Source organism: Mercenaria mercenaria, chromosome 6 (assembly GCF_021730395.1).
Source record: "Mercenaria mercenaria strain notata chromosome 6, MADL_Memer_1, whole genome shotgun sequence".
Taxonomy (NCBI): domain Eukaryota; kingdom Metazoa; phylum Mollusca; class Bivalvia; order Venerida; family Veneridae; genus Mercenaria; species Mercenaria mercenaria.
This window is the reverse complement of record NC_069366.1, coordinates 53,365,611-53,387,591: the sequence shown is the minus strand read 5'-3', so window position 1 is coordinate 53,387,591 and position 21,981 is coordinate 53,365,611. Positions and strand designations below refer to the sequence as shown.

The 21,981-nt window shown below is 35.4% G+C and overlaps 1 protein-coding gene across 1 annotated transcript in view; it reads left to right on the top strand.

The window, feature by feature from the left end:
- The window catches only part of LOC128557742 (progesterone-induced-blocking factor 1-like), a 29,685-nt gene extending 11,029 nt beyond the window's left edge, over positions 1–18,656 (top strand). Inside the window, exons 8-16 of the mRNA XM_053545913.1 lie at positions 130–228; positions 556–721; positions 1,155–1,305; positions 2,175–2,265; positions 2,953–3,055; positions 3,631–3,761; positions 14,498–14,582; positions 15,394–15,567; positions 16,109–18,656. Coding sequence (XP_053401888.1) covers positions 130–228; positions 556–721; positions 1,155–1,305; positions 2,175–2,265; positions 2,953–3,055; positions 3,631–3,761; positions 14,498–14,582; positions 15,394–15,567; positions 16,109–16,207 — 1,099 coding nt within the window. The 3' untranslated portion in view covers positions 16,208–18,656. The remainder of the gene's footprint in view (positions 1–129; positions 229–555; positions 722–1,154; positions 1,306–2,174; positions 2,266–2,952; positions 3,056–3,630; positions 3,762–14,497; positions 14,583–15,393; positions 15,568–16,108) is intronic.
- The last annotated feature ends 3,325 nt before the right edge of the window (positions 18,657–21,981 follow it).

Genomic DNA, 21,981 nt, shown 5'->3' with positions numbered 1-21,981 from the left:
AAGGTACATGCTTCATATGACTTTTCAACGTAATATTAAGTGTCCATATAAAAATATGAATGACCAACAATGAATTAAAACTGAGGTCAGTTCGGATGATAAATACATATCTTTTTTGTTTAATTTCAGGAATTTGCGTGAGGCGAGGGATATGGCAATATCAGAAAAAGAACGAGCCCAGGCAGCAGAGAGGGAAACTAGTACAAAATATGAACAGATGTTACAAGAGTATGTATAGGTTTTAGTATTACTTTCAAGGGATAAATGCTGTTTATCTTTACAATATCTAACATTGGTAACAGGTATTAATATATTTTTGTGAATTTTGTGGTTTAATCATTCTATAAAATTAAATCCAAAAGAACCAGTAAAATCCTCATTAATTTTATGTTGAAAGGTAAAAAATCAGGAAGTAGTTGTTTTTGCCCAAACCATGAAATACCTGACCATGAAGTTGAAAGATTTCTCAGTAACAGTTGAATAAGAATTGAAGAGATTTAAATTGGGTAGAATTTACACTGGAAAATTGTTACCGAAATTCAATGTATATTTCAGACTACGTCAGCTACAGTTGAGTGGGGACAGTCGTGTATCTGATGTAGCCAATGAACTTAAACTGAAGACATTTGAGCTTGAGAGAACACAGCTGTTGCAGGAAGAAACTGTTAAAAATCTCAAAGAAAGTCAACTTGAGGTGGAGAAATTGTCTAAAAAGGCAGAGGTATATAGAAGTTGTGAATTTGTAATTGTGGGTATTCTGTGGAAAAATGTTTGGCCTTTATCTTCATAGTATTTTCATTTTGTCGTTTGTTAAGGTAAGGGTTGGTTAGTATGCCAGTTTTGGGTAGTATATGAATTATATAAAAATAACTCATTAAACTTAATGCTTCAAAAAATGGTTCTTAGATGTTACAGTTGAAAGAAAACTCTAACAGGGAAGAAGTTGGGGACAAACTATTTTATAAAAGTAAAAGTGTGACATAAAGACATTATGGATTCATTGACATTCAGATTGCAGACAAGATGATTTCAGTCTATAGGAAATAATGTCATATGTGCACAGCATATACTCACAGCCTGCAGACTCAGTTAGGAAGAAGAATTGTAGAGCTCTATGTGATAAAAATTGATGATTTTTTTTTATTGAATTTTAGGTTTTAACCAAAGAATACTACAGCCAGCAGACAGGGTTAGAGAAAAGAATTGCGGAACTTGAGTCAGCCCTACAGGAGAAGGAAGGTAGACTGAAAACTTATGAGAAACTGGAACAAGAACTTGATGATGTTGTAATGCAGGCAGCTGAAGGTAAAACAAACCTGTTACTCTTACCTTGATGATACTATGAAATCATTGATATTCATGAGGACTTACTTTTTGTAAATTTCATGGTTGAGTGAATTCTTGAAATTAAATCCAAATGAACAAATAAAATTCTGTATTTCTCAATTTTTGTTTTAAAAATTTGAAATCCACACATATCTCAATGATGAAATAGAAGTTTCTGCCCAAACAAGATTCAACGGTTTCACAGTATCCACTATTGTTTTAATTTTGCTGATATTGCAGACGGAGGAGCTAGCAAATTTAAATTGTGTGATTATTTCAAAAATCTGCACAACTGTATATAATATGTACTGGGTGCATGCAACAGATACTCAATGAACTGAATGAGAATTTTGATGTAGAGACTGTACAATAACAGGTCATGGGAAAGCTACTCATTCTAAGTAGAGGAAATGGGTGTGAAACAACTTGATACGCTGCTCTATTTGAATGCTTGAATCTGTCACTGATCAAGTGCACTAGTGTCCTGATAAAGCATAAGTATATTTTACTGACTGGGGTAATATAAAAATATCCAGCTTTTATGGTGTAACAACACAGCATGTGCCCCTTGGATAGTTTTTCTTACGCAGTAGGGCTCAGTAGAACTGCAGCAAGCCAGCTAGATGTCTTTCTAGTCTTAAAAATATACCTTTCCTTAACGGAAATAGACAGAGAAGAAGACCAAGTGAGTAAATGTGTGACTACAATGCCTCAGCCATGGCAGTATTTTTATTTTAAACCATGAGTTCATAAGTCTGCAAAAGAAAACACATGAATATTCTACCTTTCCAGTTTTTATACATGTAAGTGGAACACTTGAAGGAAAATGAAAAAAAAATCTATTTCAGTTGATAATGAAGAAGAAGCAGAGAAAGTGTTGTTTTCATATGGATATGGTGCCAATGTTCCAAGTACAGCTAAAAGACGTCTTCAGCAGAGGTATAAATAGGGAATGTAATAATAAATCTGTATGTTCAAACTAAAAGGATTGTTACGTATAAATTATTAAATAAGCTTATGATTTTAATAGTCTTTTCCATGCCAATGTTTCCGTCAAAGTTGCATCTTACAAAACTGCATGTCAAAATGACATGTAATTCACTTAATAGCTCCAAGTGTAAAAAATTTGAGTGGGAGATTTTCAGTGCTTGTTTACAGAATTGTCATGTGTGTTAGCAATTTCTTATAGTTATAACTGTAATCTGTGCTAGTAATTTACAGTACTTAAAGTTATTTTGTTGGTGCACTTGTAGACAAACGCATGCTTTTCACTTAAAGTCACCTGTTTTGAACTTAGGACAAAACTTTCAGTACTCCTTGAACATCTAGATAAGCAATAATAAAAATAATAGCAAAGTGTTCTAAGAGATAATGGAGTGTGCAGTACCCTTCATGACCCATAGCACCAGCTTAAGCAGAATTTTATTTAAAATATATTGAATAGACTCAGTGATCCCAAAAGGACCAGAAAATATAACAACACTGAATCCAAGTACAGTTGTGGTCAGATTATTGAATAGCTAGCAGACTAAGCAAAAACTATCAACGGATGATTTTTATAAGGATTCATAAAATAGTCAGCAATTTGATTGTCAGTTGATAATTTTCAACTTTCTTATTTTGCAGTGTACATTTAGCAAGAAGAGTATTACAGTTAGAAAAGATTAACACAATGTGTAAACAAGATGTAGAAAGAGAAAAGAAGAAAGTCTTTCAGTTAGCAGAGGAGGTATGCATTGTAATTTGTAATGATTGATGTACACAGAATTAGATTTGTTGTGAAATTGTTTATATTTACTCATATTTGTACATATATTTGGCTTAATTGTAGGACTGCAGTGTTATACAATAAAATAGTTTATTTGGAAAACAAAATACTGGGTTAGCCTGTGTTATTTTTGAACAAAGAAACGAATGTTCACATGTTGAACAGTAATTTGCTTTTTACACTAATGCATTCTGATTGTCTGCAGCAGACTTGCATGGACCTCTCAGAAGGATATTCAAAGGTTGTGTCAGGCCATTTTTAGGGGCTGCCAGAGCTAATAAAAGAAAACAAACATTGAAAGAACTTCTTCTCATGAAGCATTTGATTGATAGTCTTTAAAACAAGATTGTTTAATTTAATGACAAAATGTGTCATGATATACATGTAATGTCAAAAAGCCTGACCAGATGTGCATCTTAACGGACATTATGACCCTCTTGTTGAAACTTAAATGTACATTTTCAGTATTTTGAAAAAGGGATTCAACTACCTAGAGCATATATACATTTATTGTATACAGAGTTGATATATTGCAGGTTAAGAGTGCAAACACCTTATTGGACCAAGCCCAGCAGCCATATAACTACCTGATAGAGAGCATGAGAACCAGAGATACACAGATCTCTAAACAGAGAGAATACATTGCCTCGCTAGAAGAAGAAACACAGTGAGTACTTGTTTTATGGTCCTGTATAAAAATGTTAACTGGTAAAAATAGTTTGTGTACCTGCAAATATTGTGGGGCCTGTAGTATTTGTGATAATTACCTTATTTAGTATCATGATGACTGGTGCAGTGTTTCATGGATACATGCATATCTTGTTAAACTGTATCATTATGAAGTGAACTTAGCCATATCATCAGGATATTGCCTGGTTTAGGAGTTACAGCCTTTTGAAATTTTACAGAATACTATATATTGTCCAGTACTGATATAAGCCTTGTATGATTAACTACTTACAGTTTACAATAGATCTGGCTTAACCTTACAGAAAACTTATAATCACAATGATGTGAACTTGTGCATATTGTCAGGACATACACGTACCCTACCTGGTTTAGGAGTTACAGCCTTTTGAAATTTACAAAAAGCTGAATTTTGCTATACAGATAACTTATTTCAAGGTTTTCATGGGACCTTGCCCAAACCATGGAACTGCATTTCTGCTAAGTGAACTTGTAAGTATATACATATCCTGTGACAGCTCTTGTTAATGGTGGGTGTATAAAAACTGTTCCATCTCAATATCTTGACTTCAATTTTGAGAGGCATATTGCTCATAGGCAGTGAATGACCCTTAATGATTTTAAGATCAGTGGGTCAAGGACTACAGTGACCATAGAAGTTTCTTAGTCATGGTGTATGTACATATTGGATCCCTCTCTGTGGAAAATGAGAAAACGGATCCCTCTCTGTTCGCGCACAGGACACTCTTTGTGGTAAACAATGAACTCCAACGTCAGTGAGCTCGGAAAATCGAAATTTTCGTCCTGAACATATTTTTGTGCATAAAAACATATGAACCACAGAATAACGTTGCTATATACCATTGCTTTTTTTATCATTACATTTGTTTTATCAATTGACACAAGTCCAAACGAAGATGGAATGTAGATGGAGAGTACTGGCTTGGATGAACACCATGCGATGTTTATGAATCTTAAATACGACTTTTCTTGAATATAGCAAATATCTATTACCTTAGATGTGAAGTTGTTGATCCCATCTTACTTGTAAATACACTTCATGTGGTTATTTTCATAATGTTTCCTTAAAATTGCCCTACTTTCAATTTCATTTAATGCATGGGAGCATGGGATCCCTCTCAGTCGGTGCAATTTTGCCTCACAGGATTCCTCTTGACCATTCATGCATAGCTAGTCTGAAAAGGGGGCATTCAGCAACACATCTGTACCATTACAAACCCCCGTCTGCCTTGGCACGCAAGTCTGTCCCAGAAACATTGATATTTTTCCATACACTGACGCTGTGTCCATCGTCCATCGTGCGTGCGTCCGTCGTTAACAATTGTGTTTAAAAGACATCTCCTCCATAATCACTGAATGGATTTTGATGAAACTTGGCATGTATGTTCCTTGGATGGTCCTCTACCAATGTTGTTCAAACAGTTCCGCTTGGTTGCACATAGGGGCCTCCAGAGCTAAAAATAGAAAAATCTTCAAAGGACATCTCCTAAACCGATGGTCCAATTTTGAAATAATTTCACACAAATGGTCGTTATGTCACCCTCTACCAAGATTGGTCACTTTTCCCTATATGTATATAGTGGAAACTTTAAAAATCTTCTTGTGTGAAACTGCTGGCCCGATTTTAGAATAATTTTACACAAATGATTCTTGTGTGACCCTCTACCAAGATTGTTCAGTTTATTCTGATTCGTCAAAAAACATGGCCGCCAGAGGGCGTGGTCACTTTTGCCTCTATGTATATAGTGGAAACTTTAAAAATCTTCTTGTGTGAAACTGCAGGCCCGATTTTAGAATAATTTTACACAAATGGTCCTTGTGTGACCCTCTACCAAGATTGTTCAAATTATTCCGATCCGTCAAAAAACATGGCTGCCAGGGGGCGTGGTCACTTTTCCCTTTATGTATACCATACTTGTCTAAATTATTGCCCTAAGGTTAAAAAAAAATGGCTACGCCCCTGTGTCTGACATGTGTCACTATAGGCTTTTATATTAGAAACTTCGAAAGTCTTCTTCTCTGAATCAATAACAGCTAGAGCCTTGATATTTGGCGTGTGATATCTACCGTAATTGTTCCAATTATTGCCCAAGGTTTAAAAGTGTGTGTGACATGTATATAAGCTTACATAGAAGAAACCTAACTCTGTACTTATACAAACACACTTGAAGCCTTGTACACAGGTGAGCGCTTTAGGGTTAATGACCCTCTTGTTTAGTTCAGTATTGTCAGTCTTATTCAGACTATTGGACAAATCTATAGTAGTTACATTACATTGTATGTGTATGTAATAAAAAGGTTATTATCTTTGCATCGGTAAATATGCACACATTCTTTAGCAGAAGAATATTGCGTTCCTAAAGTCCTGCAGTCTATTGCCACTGCAAAACTCGTGCATAGATAATAACCTATAATTATTGTGGTGCTTCAAATACGAAAACCATCTCACAACTCTAACACTGAAGTTAAATTGAGAGGGCGATGGTGCCAATAGAAAATTAATTGTGTCCGAGAGGGTTCCCGTGCCGGCTGCAGAGAATCAAGAGGGAAAATTGAGCCGACTAAGAGGGATCCCGTGCATTAACAAAATCGAAAGTAGAGCGTTTTTTTAAGGAAATATGATGAAAATAACCACATATTGTGTATTTACAAATAAGATAGGATCAATGGCTTCACATCTACTTAGGTATTAGACATGCTATATTCAAGGAAAGTCGTATTTAAGTTTCATAAACATTGCACGATGTTCATCCAAGCCTATACCTCAAGCTACATTCCATCTTCGTTTGGACACGGTCAACTGATACCACAAATATAACGACAAAATAGCAATGGTATATAGCTACGTCATTCCGTGGTTCGTATGTTTTTATGCACAAACCTGTGATCAGGATGAAAATTTTGATTTTCTGAGCTCCCTGATGTCGGAGTTCATTGTTTACTGTTTTCTCATTTTCCACAGAGAGGGATCGGATATGCGTATATTACACCCTGTTAGTCAGAGGTCATGGTCACAGTCATGTAAAATGATCAGATGGAGGTATTGTGTAAAAGGTCATACCTTCGGGCGTATATTGCTCTGCATTGCTGTGCTCTTGTTATACTTTATTTTGTCCCCAAAATCCATTAAAAGTAAAAAGACCATATCTGTAGATTGTATCCCCAAAATCCATCAAAAGTATAAAGAACAAGTCAGTAGTTCCCCCCGTCCCCGCCCAACCCTGTTTTATGGATGAAGACATTGCTCAGTTATCACAGTGCATCTAAAACATATTTTTAGAGAAGGTAAAATCAAAAACGTCACTTACCAGAATTTGCAAGAATCCTCACTTATGGTTTGTAGAGAAACCAGTAAAATAACTTGATTTTTTAAATATTTTGTTCCACGTGTCTTTTCGCAGCTTGACAAGTTCTATAATTATGCATAAGGCCACAGAAATGTTTTCTATTGATTCTCACATTAATTTCTTATTGATTTGTTTACTTAAGCTACCTTTGTTTGTGCATGATATGATGACATGATCACTGAGTCTGATGTCAGTATTAAACTAATAATGGTTTTTAGAACTATGATGAAAATAAGTGTTGAAAATCTGATTTTTTTTGTGCGCTTTTGCGCGCAGGCTTTGGCTATTATTTTAGTTCCTGGAAATCTGATGGCTGTTATTATACCCCCACCAAACATGTTTGAGGGGGGTATATAGGAGTCAGTTTTGTCGCGTCCCGTCGCGTCCCGTCCCGTCGCGTCCCGAAATCTATTATCTCAGTTATTACTAAATGGATTTGATTCAAACTTAAAATACATGTTCCACCTTATCACCCACATCATGTGACACAAGGTGCATAACTCTTGACACCAAGTTTTCATGAATTATGTCCCCTTTTACTTAGAATTTAAGGTTAATTTTGTTGTATTTTCACTATATCTCAGTTATTACTACATGGATTTGATTCAAACTTAAAATAGATGTTCCACCTCATCACCCACATCATGTGCCCACATCATGTGACACAAGGTGCATAACTCTGACACCAAGTTTTCATGAATTATGTCCCTTTTTACTTAGAATTTAAGGTTAATTTTGTTGTATTTTCACTATATCTCAGTTATTACTAAATGGATTTGATTCAAACTTAAAACAGTTGTTCCACCTCATCACCCAGATGATGTGACATAAGGTGCTTAACTCTGACATAAATTTTTTATGAATTATGTCCCCTTTTACTTTAAATTCAAGGTTGATTTTGATGTATTTTCACTATATCTCAATTATTACAAAATGGATTTGATTCAAACTTAAAATAGATGTTCCACCTCATCACCCACATCATGTGACACAAGGTGCATAACTCTGACACTATTTTTCTTGAATTGTGTCCCCTTTTACCTAGAATTTAAGGTTAATTTTGATGTTTTTTCACTATATCTCATTCTGATTGGCTTAGAGCCAAAGGGAAGTAACCTTTTTTTAACCTTTGTACTGAGTTTCTTCCCCTTAAATTCCAGGAATTAGTCTATTTTTAGAAATCCTATTTTTAGATTTTAAATATTTTAGGTATTTTTCTAACTTTTTTATTATAAGTCCTATGTAAAAAGTAAAAACATTTTTACGTGGTAACATGGGTCGGTAAGACACTTTTTTGTATTCATTTTTTGTGTATCTCTAATATTAGAGATTTAAAATATTTACTGGTATTACTATACTAGTATTATACTAGTATTACTTATATGTGGAAGCCCAGGATGAAGTACTCCAAAGTATTTTTAAGATTCCTTATGGTTGCCATTCTTCTGTGACAAGACCGTATGGTGGGGGTATGAGTCACTCCTGTGACAGTTCTAGTTTCAATTTTGCCAGAGCTAGCACTGATTCTTTGCCATCATAGGTTTTTGGTTTATGTTTGATGTTGACATGTTGGTTTAGCATGTAACTTGCTCCATATTAAACTGCTTTTCAAAAGTATTGGGGCAGAATACCCACATAACTACCATAACATACCTACCCTTAAGAACAAAGTCAGTGCCTTATAGAGGATGTTTGTTTGTTTCAGTTGAAGTTCACCTAGTAGATGCAATATATTATGTTCTCCATGACAATTTGATGAAAGACATTGTGTCTGAAATCATTTGTCCTCCACCTTTGATTCATGTGGGGAAGTTGGCAGTTATTTGCTGAGAACAGGTTTGTACTGGTACAGAATCCAGGAACACTTGTTTGGTTAACTACCCGCCGTTACATTACTGAAATGCTGTTGAAAAATGGTGTTTAACCCAAAGCAAACAAACAAATCTCTGTATCTTCTTAATGCAGGGAAGAGTTTTATAAAACAGGCATTTACCTCATTAAAACTATATGCAGAGTGCACAACCCAGGTCATTAGATTCAAGGTCAAGGTCACACTTAAGGTCAAAAGTAAAAAAAATATGCTTAACTTGGAGTACGCTCCATATCTTCTAAACTGCTTGGAAAAATTTTCACAAAACTGTCATCAAATATTTACCTCATCAAGACATGCAGAGCACACAACCCAAGTCACAAGGTTCAGTGTCAAAATCACACATAAGAGGTCAAAGATCAAATAGCTCAAATTTGTGTCCTCTACATGACACGGTGCCATCGATTTTCCGAGCTCACTGACGTTAGAGTTCATTGTATACCACAAAGAGTGTCCTGTGCATGAACAGGGAGGGATCCATTTTCTCATCAACCACAGAGAGGGATCCGATATGCATACACACCGTGCATGAGTGATTTAAAATCATATTACCACTCTTGTTACAAAAAACCCAACCCCAGTTAGTATAATATTCTGGTAGATGTAAGCTTCATTATTTCATTAATTGATGAGCATTCAAGACTACAGCATTCAGGGCCTCCTCTGGGTTTTTCATACTTGTCGCCAACCTTTTCGCCAATTTGAAAAAGTTGGAGCCACTTTAGAGCCATTTTTGAGCCAAAGTTCTGAGCCACTTTTATTTCTCTTAGTGGATGGATTACACCAAACCGGAAGTGACTACTCAGTGTAACATGTGAAGTAGTCCAAAATGTAGTTCCATGCTATGGATGAAATCTGGTATAATGAGTGACTTGAGGAGGTGACAGTTAAATTTTTGGCTTATAATAAATGTTTATTGCTTATTGTATTGAGAATAGATCTAAACCATTTTCATTGTAAATTTCTTGGAATAAGTTTCATTTAATTATAATTTTCGGATCCATTGTTAAAATCTTTTATGAAAACTGAGGAATTACAAAATTATCTTGCAAAAAGTAACAAATTAAATGTATCTTTCGTACTTATTTAAAATTTGTCAGTCATACAACTGCATGCCACAAACACACAAACATGTCGATCTTTTTTTTTTTGTAAAAAATCACAGCACATAAAGTACACCTTAATCGGCATTGATTTTGGTGAATTCTCGGCAGAGGTCAAACATACAAGCTGGCAGATGTTTTGATTACTGATTAATCATCAATTCACACATTATTACGCAATTATCTTCTCAAATTGTCAAACATCTTCAATAGTCGAATTGTCAAATACACCGCCTAGACTGGTTATCGATTTTATTCACTACCAGCGTCTAGGTAAACACGTATATCGGGAACCAATTCTTGGGCCGCTTATATCACTAGGTTAAAGGTCAGTAATTCAAACCCTTCTTTGTTTCATATAAAAAACGACAACTTCATATCGTCTTTACGTATCTTTAGAGAACATCACTTTTTCCTACACCTATTTTTCATGAAAGTTCTATCACAAATTAACGAAAAAATGAAAAGAAAATAGGGGGTAATGTAGTTCCTAGTGAAATGCCAGTCAGTTGTGGTCTGCTACCCTTAAAATGGCGCATATTTACTCTCGTCCGCGCAATAAACACCTACTTCCGGTTTCGATCTGCAAAACTTGCCATGTGGGGTGTATGAACATGAAAACCGTCTCATTTCATGCAGAATGTCTTCTAGTAGTGAGAAACGGTGATTAAAGCACTCGTTCTACACGAATTTGCGCAAAAAATGGGAAAATTAGGATCTATTTATTATGGACTTCTTTCGACTACACCACGGAAGCACATTTTCGACCGAATTACTGACCTTATTCCTATAAGAAATGTTTCTTTTCAAATATCACATAATTTTCATTTCTGTTTTCAAGAAAGATGTAATACCAAACATATTGCCAAGTTTCATTGTGAAATTTCGAGATTTTAGAGAAATATAGACATTTAATAGAAGCCACCCCCTACCAATTTACTGGGCTAAATTTTGGCCATATGGCCCTTTTATTGTATATTTTGGTAAAAGTTTCACTCGTTTGCATTATTTTTCACTTGGATTCTGAAATATCATTCATTCCGTCATGAATAAGACCCAAAAGGATGCATTTTTTGCATTTTCTGACATTCTGGAGACAAAATACTGGCTTTTTATTCCCAGAAATCGCTGCTGAATAGGCGCATCTTCTCAAAATATGGTCAAAATTCAAAATTTTTCAAATTTCACTATTATTTTGCATTGAAAACACCCTTTTATATCATAAACAACCGATCTATGACTATTAAGACTAATTGCGATGTGTTTCGAGAAAGTCTCATTTCAGCTCTTATAGGTTAAAGGTCAGTAATTCAAACCCTTCTTTGTTTCATATAAAAAACGACAACTTCATATCGTCTTTACGTATCTTTAGAGAACATCACTTTTTCCTACACCTATTTTTCATGAAAGTTCTATCACAAATTAACGAAAAAATGAAAAGAAAATAGGGGGTTATGTAGTTCCTAGTGAAATGCCAGTCAGTTGTGGTCTGCTACCCTAAAAATGGCGCATATTTACTCTCGTCCGCGCAATAAACACCTACTTCCGGTTTCGATCTGCAAAACTTGCCATGTGGGGTGTATGAACATGAAAACCGTCTCATTTCATGCAGAATGTCTTCTAGTAGTGAGAAACGGTGATTAAAGCACTCGTTCTACACGAATTTGCGCAAAAAATGGGAAAATTAGGATCTATTTATTATGGACTTCTTTCGACTACACCACGGAAGCACATTTTCGACCGAATTACTGACCTTATTCCACTACGGAAAAAACAAATGCCGAGGAAAAAAACTATGCGCCACTTATTTTCGCCAGTTCGCAAAATTTAGCGCCAAATTCTTAAAATTATCGCAAATGGCGACATTGGCGATCGACAGCGGAGGCCCTGGCATTTAAAATTTTTTGATTGGCCTAACTAGAAATTATCTGTATTTTAAAATAGTTTGTATTTTACATTGGGATTTCCAGATCAATATATTGGCACAATCGTTAACTTATTTAATAATTCAATGTGTAACTTATTAACTCATTAAAGCGAATATTTTTGATTGAAATTTTAATTAGCCCTTGAATTTTAACTGTGACTGACAAGATTTTTAACTTCTGTCTGGGCATTTCCCCTCTGACAAAATTGTTGATAATGTAATTGTTTCCAGACATTGCCAGAGTATGCTTTATACCACATTTAAATATTTCCTACCATTTTTAGCTCACCTGTCACAAAGTGACAAGGTGAGCTTTTGTGATCGCGCGGCGTCCGTCGTCCGTCCGTGCGTGCGTGCGTCCGTCCGTCCGTAAACTTTTGCTTGTGACCACTCTAGAGGTCACATTTTTCATGGGATCTTTATGAAAGTTGGTCAGAATGTTCACCTTGATGATATCTAGGTCAAGTTCGAAACTGGGTCACGTGCCATCAAAAACTAGGTCAGTAGGTCTAAAAATAGAAAAACCTTGTGACCTCTCTAGAGGCCATATATTTCACAAGATCTTCATGAAAATTGGTCAGAATGTTCACCTTGATGATATCTAGGTCAAGTTCGAAACTGGGTCACGTGGAGTCAAAAACTAGGTCAGTAGGTCTAAAAATAGAAAAACCTTGTGACCTCTCTAGAGGCCATATTTTTCATGAGATCTTCATGAATATTGGTCAGAATGTTCACCTTGATGATATCTAGGTCAGGTTCGAAACTGGGTCACATGGGGTCAAAAACTAGGTCATTAGGTCTATAAATAGAAAAACTATTTGACCTCTCTAGAGGCCATATTTTTCAATTGATCTTCATGAAAATTAATCAGAATGTTCACCTTGATGATATCTAGGTCAAGTTCGAAACTGGGTCACGTGGGGGTAAAAACTAGGTCAGTAGATCTAAAAATAGAAAAACCTTGTGACCTATCTAGAGGCCATATTGTTCATGAGATCTTCATGAATATTGGTCAGAATGTTCACCTTGATGATATCTAGGTCAGGTTCGATACTGGGTCATGTTGGATCAAAAACTAGGTCGGTAGTTCTAAAAACAGAAAAAACCTTGTGACCTCTCTAGAGGCCATATTTCTCAATGGATCTTCATGGAAATTGGTCAGAATGTTCACCTTGATGATATCTAGGTCAAGTTCGAAACTGGGTCACGTGCGGTCAAAAACTAGGTCAGTAGGTCTAAAAATAGAAAAACCTTGTGACCTCTCTAGAGGCCATATTTTTCAATGGATCTTCAGGAAAATTGGTCAGAATGTTTACCTTGATGATATCTAGATCAAGTTCGAAACTGGGTCACGTGGGGTTAAAAACTAGGTCAATAGATCTAAAAATAGAAAAACCTTGTGACCTCTCTAGAGGCGATATTTTTCATGAGATCTTCATGAATATTGGTCAGAATGTTCACCTTGATGATATCTAGGTCAGGTTCGAAACTGGGTCACGTGGGGTCAAAAACTAGGTCAGTAGGTCGAAAAATAGAAAAACCTTGTGACCTCTCTAGAGGCAATATTTCTCAATGGATCTTCATGAAAACTGGTGAGAATGTTCAGCTTGATGATATCTAGGTCAGGTTCGTAACTGGGTCATGTGTAAAAAACTAGGTCAGTAGGTCGAAAAATAGAAAAACCTTGTGACCTCTCTAGAGGCCATATTTTTCACGAGATCTTCATGAAAATTGGTGAGAATGTTCACCTTGATGATATCTAGGTCAAGTTTAAAGTGGGTCACGTGCCCTCAAAAACTAGGTCATAAGGTCAAATAATAGAAAAAGCTTGTGACCTCTCTAGAGGCCATATTTTTCAATGGATCTTCATGAAAATTGGTCAGAATTTTTTATCTTGATGATATCTAGGTCACATGTGCTCAAAAACTAGGTGACTATGTCAAATAATAGAAATAACGACGTCATACTCAGTTCAACACTGGGTCATGTGGGGATAGGTGAGCGATTCAGGACCATCATGGTCCTCTTGTATTATTACTTGCCAAGTAATATATATATATATATATTTTTTAAGACTGACTTGTTCCCACCCACCAGTTATGATAAAAGAAAAATTGCAGCTCATAAATGTTTCATTTGAAACTTCTTTCAGCACACTGATTTTGTTCTTACTGTTTTAAGGATATAAGTTGCATGCAATAGTATGTCAGTAAGTTTACACAAAAGGCCACTTTTAAATCAAAACTTGCAAGTTTTGTGGAGTGATGTCTTGATGATTACCCCCTGCCCCCTCCCCCAAACAAAAATACCCTCCAGTACAAAAAAGGTAGATGGTATTTCTGTGAGGAGACATCCACGAACATCAAAGGAGAGTATGTACTCCCTGCAAAATTCAAACCAACACAGTGTAGGCATAAGCAGTGATATTTTTCCCCATTTATCTTTCAGACGTCTGGAAAAAGAGAAAGTAGAACTTTCAAAAACAAAGAATCAGATGGCACTGGACCTTGAGCGACTTTTAAATCAGCGAGAGGTAAAGTTCTGTTGTCATACCCATCACTCTATGAATATTAAGTGATACCTGTACAAACAATTTTTCTAATATGTTGGTTATGATAAAGTACCTTTCAGTCAATTTGACACTATAGAGGGATTATTTACAAATGTGGCTTCTTAGTTCTATGCCTTTGAAAACAGTCAAATTATTAGCTTAGAACAAAAGATTTTGAAACAGAATTTAGAGACCAGTCTCAGCGACTGCTATTGCGCAATGCATTAACCAGTTATATGCCCGGCTTTAAAAACTCGAGCTTACTTTTGTATAGTAAACCATGGGCTTTTGTGAATATTTGTTTGTTTTGGGTTTAACGCCGTTTTTCAAAAGTATTTCAGTCATGTAACAGCGGGCAGTTAACCTAACCAGTGTTCCTGGATTCTGTACCAGTACAAACCTGTTCTCCGCAAGTAACTGCCAACTTCCCCACATGAATTATCAGAGGTGGAGGACGAATGATTTCAGACTCAATGTCCTTTATCCAATCGTCGCGGAGAATATATGCCCTGCCCGGGGATCGAACTCGCGACCCTGCGATCCTTAGACAAACGCTCTCCCTACTGAGCTAATGATACACACTATACATACATACTTTCTCATGATGAAACTTTTTTAGACAAGGACTCATTGTCTGATGAAATAAGACTTGTATGCAGAACAGTGAGCTGCAGAATTCATGTTAATTAATAAAGTTAATTTAAAATTCTATAAATCTTAATCAGAATATTTATTTTCACCCAGTTAAAAGTAAACATGTGTAAATTATTGTCATATGAAATATTTTTTTCAGGAGATGTCCGTTATGAAGCAGGTTGTTCTTAACTTGTCTACACGTCGTCATGGTGATAAGAAGACCAGCATGCGGGATCATGCTAAGCCGAAGAGTGCATCTGTCCATATACCACATGGATCATTTGAGACATATGATGAGCCAAATGTGTCAAAACCTGGATCTATATCATTGGTAGATTTCTATTAGCGCCTTTAGTTATTTTATGTAGAAGAGATTGAACTACAAGTGATGTTACTTTATGTGAATCTGTCCTCAAGATAAGGCTGATTATTTGCATTCTTTTAGTCCAGAAATATGCAAGTACATTACAGCAGGTAAAAATGGATTGTAATCTTAAATGAGGTAGTTTACAAATATTAAATCACAGGGAACATGAACTGAGGCCTCCATATGTTACACAGTAAATCCTTTTTCCAAGGACCACCTTCGAATGTTACAACAGAATAATCTGCTTTGCAAGGTCACCATTCCATTCCCTTTTCTTGTTCAGCTGAAAGCGATCAAATTTTTACACTTTTTAAGGGATCACAAACCCTATTAATAAATTTTTTTTTTTATCATTTCCAAAATGTAGTCCTTATATGGTAGATAGGATTTGATGTGTCTAAATTTTCAGTTGTTATTGAGCAAACATACTTACAGTTAATATTCGCTGCAAACACATATATTAATTTATTAGTTTAATTCTGCATTTTCTTTTGATGGTTTTCAGACAAGAAGTTCACCGCCTAAATGGTCAAAGAAATTAAAGGATAAGAACATGTCCCAGTCTACAAATTATTCCAGAGTTTATGCTACAGCTACATCTTGAAGAACATTTCTTACCGTATACAGCAGTCAGAACAGACCTTTTGTGCTAGTTTTGTGAATGGAAAAGCATTATGAATGTGCAAAACTTAATGAAAATGTATTAAATTAACAGTCAGGTTCAACTTTTAATATATTGATGAGCAAAGATTTTGTAACAGTGTAATACAAGAGCTTAGTGTGAAATTATTAAATGTCTGTTCTCAGTCAAAATAACTTTCTTGGGGTATCTATGGTACTGTGAAGTCATTTAATTTGATGGGTGTGAAATTTTATTGTTTTGGCCACAGCATCTTTAGATATGAAGTAGTGGTTTGATCTAACCATGCAGATTAGACCTTCATGAATATTTATGATTTCATGGCATTTTGTTGAGGCATAGTCTGATACCAGTATAACAAATATGAAAGATGTAAACGGGAAATATATGCATTCATCAGCTTAAAGGTTTTTTAGGATCGCTGAAACCAAGAAACTCATCAAAGTGTCCCCAACTAATTATAAGATTTCATAGGATTTTTTAAAACTGTTTTTCGCACAAATGGTTAGGATTGGATACATGTATGATCTTTTATTGCAGAATTTAGCAATTAAACAGACACGAGATCTTTTATTTTTGTTTAAATTGTTAGAATTCTGTTAAATTCTCCTTGACAAAACACAGCTTTTTTTAAGTAGCTGATTTACAAACAAAATACTGAATGGTATGAAGTGAATATACCTAATTGATAAAACTGATTTGAAAAAAGAAGTTATATAATGGTATAACAGAATCAGGAGTGCATTCTGCATACCTTTGAGAGGTTTCTCTAAATGTTAGAAGTGCCCATCTTGTTAAACAGACTATTCTAACACGATCCAATTCAGTTTCCTATTAAACAAAGAAGGCTGAAAACTGATTTATTATTCAACAATTCACTGTTCTGACGTCACAATTATTACATCATGGCGTCAAATATTTAATGAATGCCGTCAAGGATGTACTTAAAAGTCTTTGGTTATGTGTTAGAATCTAAATGATATAGCTCATTTAGTGATTTGCTCTTGAATAAAATCATTGTCATTCAGATGCTTATTATTATATCACTCGGGCTGCGCCCTCGTGATATAATTCCTTCTGGTCTGAACTCCCAATGATTTATTCAGCGACAGATCACTAAATGAGATATATTATTTCTTAATTAAAGGATATTAAAAACAACCATTTTCCTGCTTTTTAGCTCATCTGATTTTTTTGAAAAAAAATTATGAGTTATTGTCATCACTTGATCGGTGTCGGCGACAGTGTTGCCTGGTTAAGTTTTATGTTTACGTCAGCTTTTCTCCAAAACTATCAAAGGTATTGCTTTGAAACTTGCAACACTTGTTCACCATCAATAGCTGACCCTTTACAGCAAGAAATATAACCCCATCCTGCTTTTTGCAAGAATTATGGCCCCTTTTGGACTTAGAAAATATCAGATTTCTTGGTTAAGTTTTATGTTTAGGTCAGCTTTTCTCCTAAACTATTCAAGCTATTGCTTTGAAACTTGCAACAGTTGTTCACCATCATAAGCTGACTCTGTACATCAAGAAACATAACTCCATCCTGCTTTTTGCAAGAATTATGGCCCTTTTTGGACTTAGAAAATCAGGGGTAGGACAATTTTTCTATTATACAAAAAAAAGTCAGATGAGTGTCAGCACCCGCAAGGCGGTGCTCTTGTTTCAGGTTATTATTGTAACCTTACAATGGAAAGCCTTCAAATTCCTACTGTATTTGTTCCATATTTTCTCTCTCTTTTATTTTGTCTGTGATATTTTGTTGTAAAAATATTGTGTTGAGCATTTTTCATTTATTAAACTGCACGTTTGTTTTTAGTTTGCCATTTACAGTTTATCAAACTTTAGATGAAACAGTTGATAAAGCAGTTTGTTCACAGGGGACAAGATACTGCTAACTATTCTATTTCCTTTTTTTGCACAGTCATGTTTCACATATTTAAGAATGTATGTATACTTTACAAGAAAACTTGGAAACAGTATATTTAGTAGAATCATTCATGGCTCAAGCCAAAATGGCCTTTTTTTTTGTTGTGACATAAATTTTTGGATGATAAAACTAGTGGGTCGTTTCCATTTATTAAGATTTTAGTGAAATGACATATACACTAAGTCTTTGAAAATCATTCTCCACAAAAAATGGTTATATGCCACTCTGTTTAATATGTCCATTTTACCAGAGTACAAACTTCTTAAGAAAATCGTATTTTTTTTAGGATGGGTCACTTTTTATTTTAATACAACTCATAACGTTATTACTCAACTGCCGTTTTAATCATTTCATGTGTAAGTATAGTAAATCTGGGAACAGTTTCGTAAACAAAGCAAACATACTGGATTAATGGTTATTTCTGTTTGTGCATAGAAATGAATATGAATTATTTATTTACATATTTAATAAAAGATAAACACTGCCATCAAACTTATGTTATACTTAAGTGATTTTAATCTTTATTGCATTAGTCCATTCCAACAGGTTTACTTTTAATTGGTGTGTTAGTTATTTTGGGGCATTTCTTTTTATTCACTAGAATTCTCTTTTTGAAAAGCCTTTAAATGATAGTAACAAAAAGATGCATAGATGTTTGGACCATATGAAGTGGAGCTCTGGTTAAAAGAATTTGTAATTACTTTGTAAATGCCTGTAAGTAATGTTGCAAAGCAGTCAGCAGACCTTATAGTTTTGACCAGTTCACTACGGCTGTAAATCCTCTATGTAGTTATAGTACAGTCTGCTTTCAGTCTGTAGTTTAGCTTTAGTTTTTGGATCATTTTCAATCTGCGCAAACTTTGCAACTTTCAGAAAACAAGGGTCAGGATTTCACAAGTGTTTAAAATACATTACTGAACATTCAGTCCAGGTTTTGCAAGCAACAGTAGAAAGTAGAGCTTACTGGTAAGAGCTTTAGAAAAAGAAATGCTCCCTACAGAGAAGGGATATCCGTCTGCAGACCATGTTGTTTCTGATCAGTACCTTGGGGATGCTTGTTTTAACAACACATGTAGTCTAACTTTGGACTTTGCTTTTGGTCAGTAGATGACCCCTACTGTTATGAAGGTCTGTAGGTCAACAGTAAAGGTCCACAAAACTGAAGAATGGCTACAGAATGCTTTGGCCTCGTGGGACGATTGTGATCAGTAATTGAGCCACACCATGAGAAAACCAACATAGAGCATTTGTGACCAGTATGGATCCAGACCAGCCTGCCCATCCGCGCAGTCTGGTCAGGATCCATGCTGTTCGCTTTCAATGTCTATTGCAATTAGAGAAACCGTTACCGAACAGCATGGATCCTGACCAGACTGCGCAGATGCGTAGGCTGGTCTGGATCCATGCTGGTCGCAAATGCACTATGTTGGTTTTCTCATGGTGCGGCTTAAATGACTCCTATTGTGTTAAGGGTCAGTAGTGAACCTCTAGACTGGGAACAGATTCTGTTGTTGACTAAGAATGCTTTGGTCATAATTTATTAACTTCAAGGGCTTGTACTGTTACTGGGATCAACAGGTCAAAGACAGAAAATGGTTTCCATTTAAAAACTTACAAGAATGCTTTGGCTTACAGTTGTCCAACTTCACGAGATAATTGCCTGTTATCAGTAGACAAACCAGTTTGTTTTGGGGATTAGTTGGTTAAAGGTAAAGGCCACAGTTACATCGAGACTTGAATGGTTTCTTTTCAATAACTACAGAATGCTTTGGTGTAAATTTGAGAACTTCATTCGATTATCGCTTGTGGTTTTAAAGGACTTCTATTGTTTTGGGGGTCAAAGGTTAAGGCCACATTAACCTCGATACTGAAAAATGTTTCTGCTCGGCAACTAAATAACACTGGCCTAGCCAGTGAAACTTTATAGAATGATTGCCTTGGGTCAGTGGGTCAAAGTCACAATGACCTCGATTTGAAAATAATTTTTGCTCAATATAGAACTTCTCAAGATGATTATCTGTGGTCAGTAGATGACCCCTATTCATTTCAGGGTCAGTGATTCAAAGGTCAATGTCTCGGTGACCTAAAGACTGAAACAGTTTCTGCTCAGTAACTTAAGAAGTCTGGGTATCAATCTTCATAGGATGGCTGCTTGTAATCTCCTACCTTAGTCAGTAGATGACCCATGTTCTTTCTGATCAACAGCACACAAATTCCTTTCCCACCTGCTTCCTACATATGGAATGCGTATGTGTTAAACAAACAGCACTCCATCTTAGCAGTGAGCATTAGTAGAATGGTTTGAATAAGTAAAACTGCTTCCTTTATCTGAATATACTAAGAGCAACAAACTCAATGAATCACATCTAATGTGAAATATTTTGTCAATATAGTGTCTACATTATTTATCATGAAGCTGAATGTAACAGTAGTAACTTGACAAACTAAGGGCGGGAGAGGGGCTTCCCAGCTTCGCCAGATCAGCTAGGATAATCCTTGGGTTCTCAAATGTACACGTCTCCTACTCTTAAGGTGGATTAGACTGATCTGGTTTAGAGTGGTAACAGCTGTAACTATGACCTGTAGGTGAACACCAAGAAGGCTGACCTGTAGGTTTTCTAGGTCTTTGTGACAGTATCTCTGCATCAAAGAGATGGTGTAACAAAATACTTTAAATCACATCACAAGGCAATGAATATTAGGCTTTTCCATACTTACTGTTAATCCACCTTTGCCATAACAAGGTCCTCCCTTAAAATAATAAGACAATACCATGGAGAATGCACATTATTCTAAAGAACTAAATATGTACAAATAGGATTTTAAATTTTCCAGACATGTATCTCGCGCTTTTGCATTATCATCAAAAAATAATGTTGTTTGTTTGTCTTCCATGGTAAATTTCAATCATTTTTGACATCAAAATTGTATTTTTTTTCTCTACTTCATTTGTAAATGGAATATGTTATTATAATAGGAACATTCCAAGCAAAAATTCTGTACAATTTCAAAAAAAAAAAATAAAAAAAAATTATGGGCCATAAAATTGCAAAAAGAAATTTTGAAAATTCAAAAAGTCAAAAAGACCTACCACTCTCCGATACCATTAGTGTCATGTACATTTTACATCTGAAACTTACAGAACAAGTGACCGAGTGTTGCAGTGGCAATACAGAAGTCCCCTACCATGGAAAATTTTGTAAGTGTTTGTCCCTTATGGTTGTTAGCAAGTGTTAATCAACCACACGGAAATCGTATGCACAGAAACTGGAGCATTTGTTGACAGACTTACCAAATCTGCACTAATAGAGTATGGCTTTAGAAGTCCACCACTGAGTAAAGTAGGGCCATAAACTAGGTCAATAGGTCATATGCATTTAGAAGCTAAAGAACAAAAACTATTTTTACATTAATTTCAATAGTGACCTTGACCTTTGACCACCAAGCATGGTTCATGTATGCAACATACTGTCTGGTCACGAGGAACATTTGCTTGTAGTGGTAAGGAAATTCTTCAATGTATATAACAATTAAGGAGTGGAAATAAATTTTTACTTGACCTTAAACAGAGACCTTAACCTTTAAGTAAATAGCATAGATCATGCGATGACATTGTTTCATCATAGGGAACGCAAGTGTGTGTAGCACCAACATAATCCATCAATGCATACAGAAGGTACTGAGTGGAAACAATTTTTACTTGACCTTCTATAGTGACCTTGACCTATGACCTAAAACTGTAAGTTGTGTATGTGCATAATCTACTTATTGCCCTCTATTCACATTAAAAGTTTTATGAACCTAGC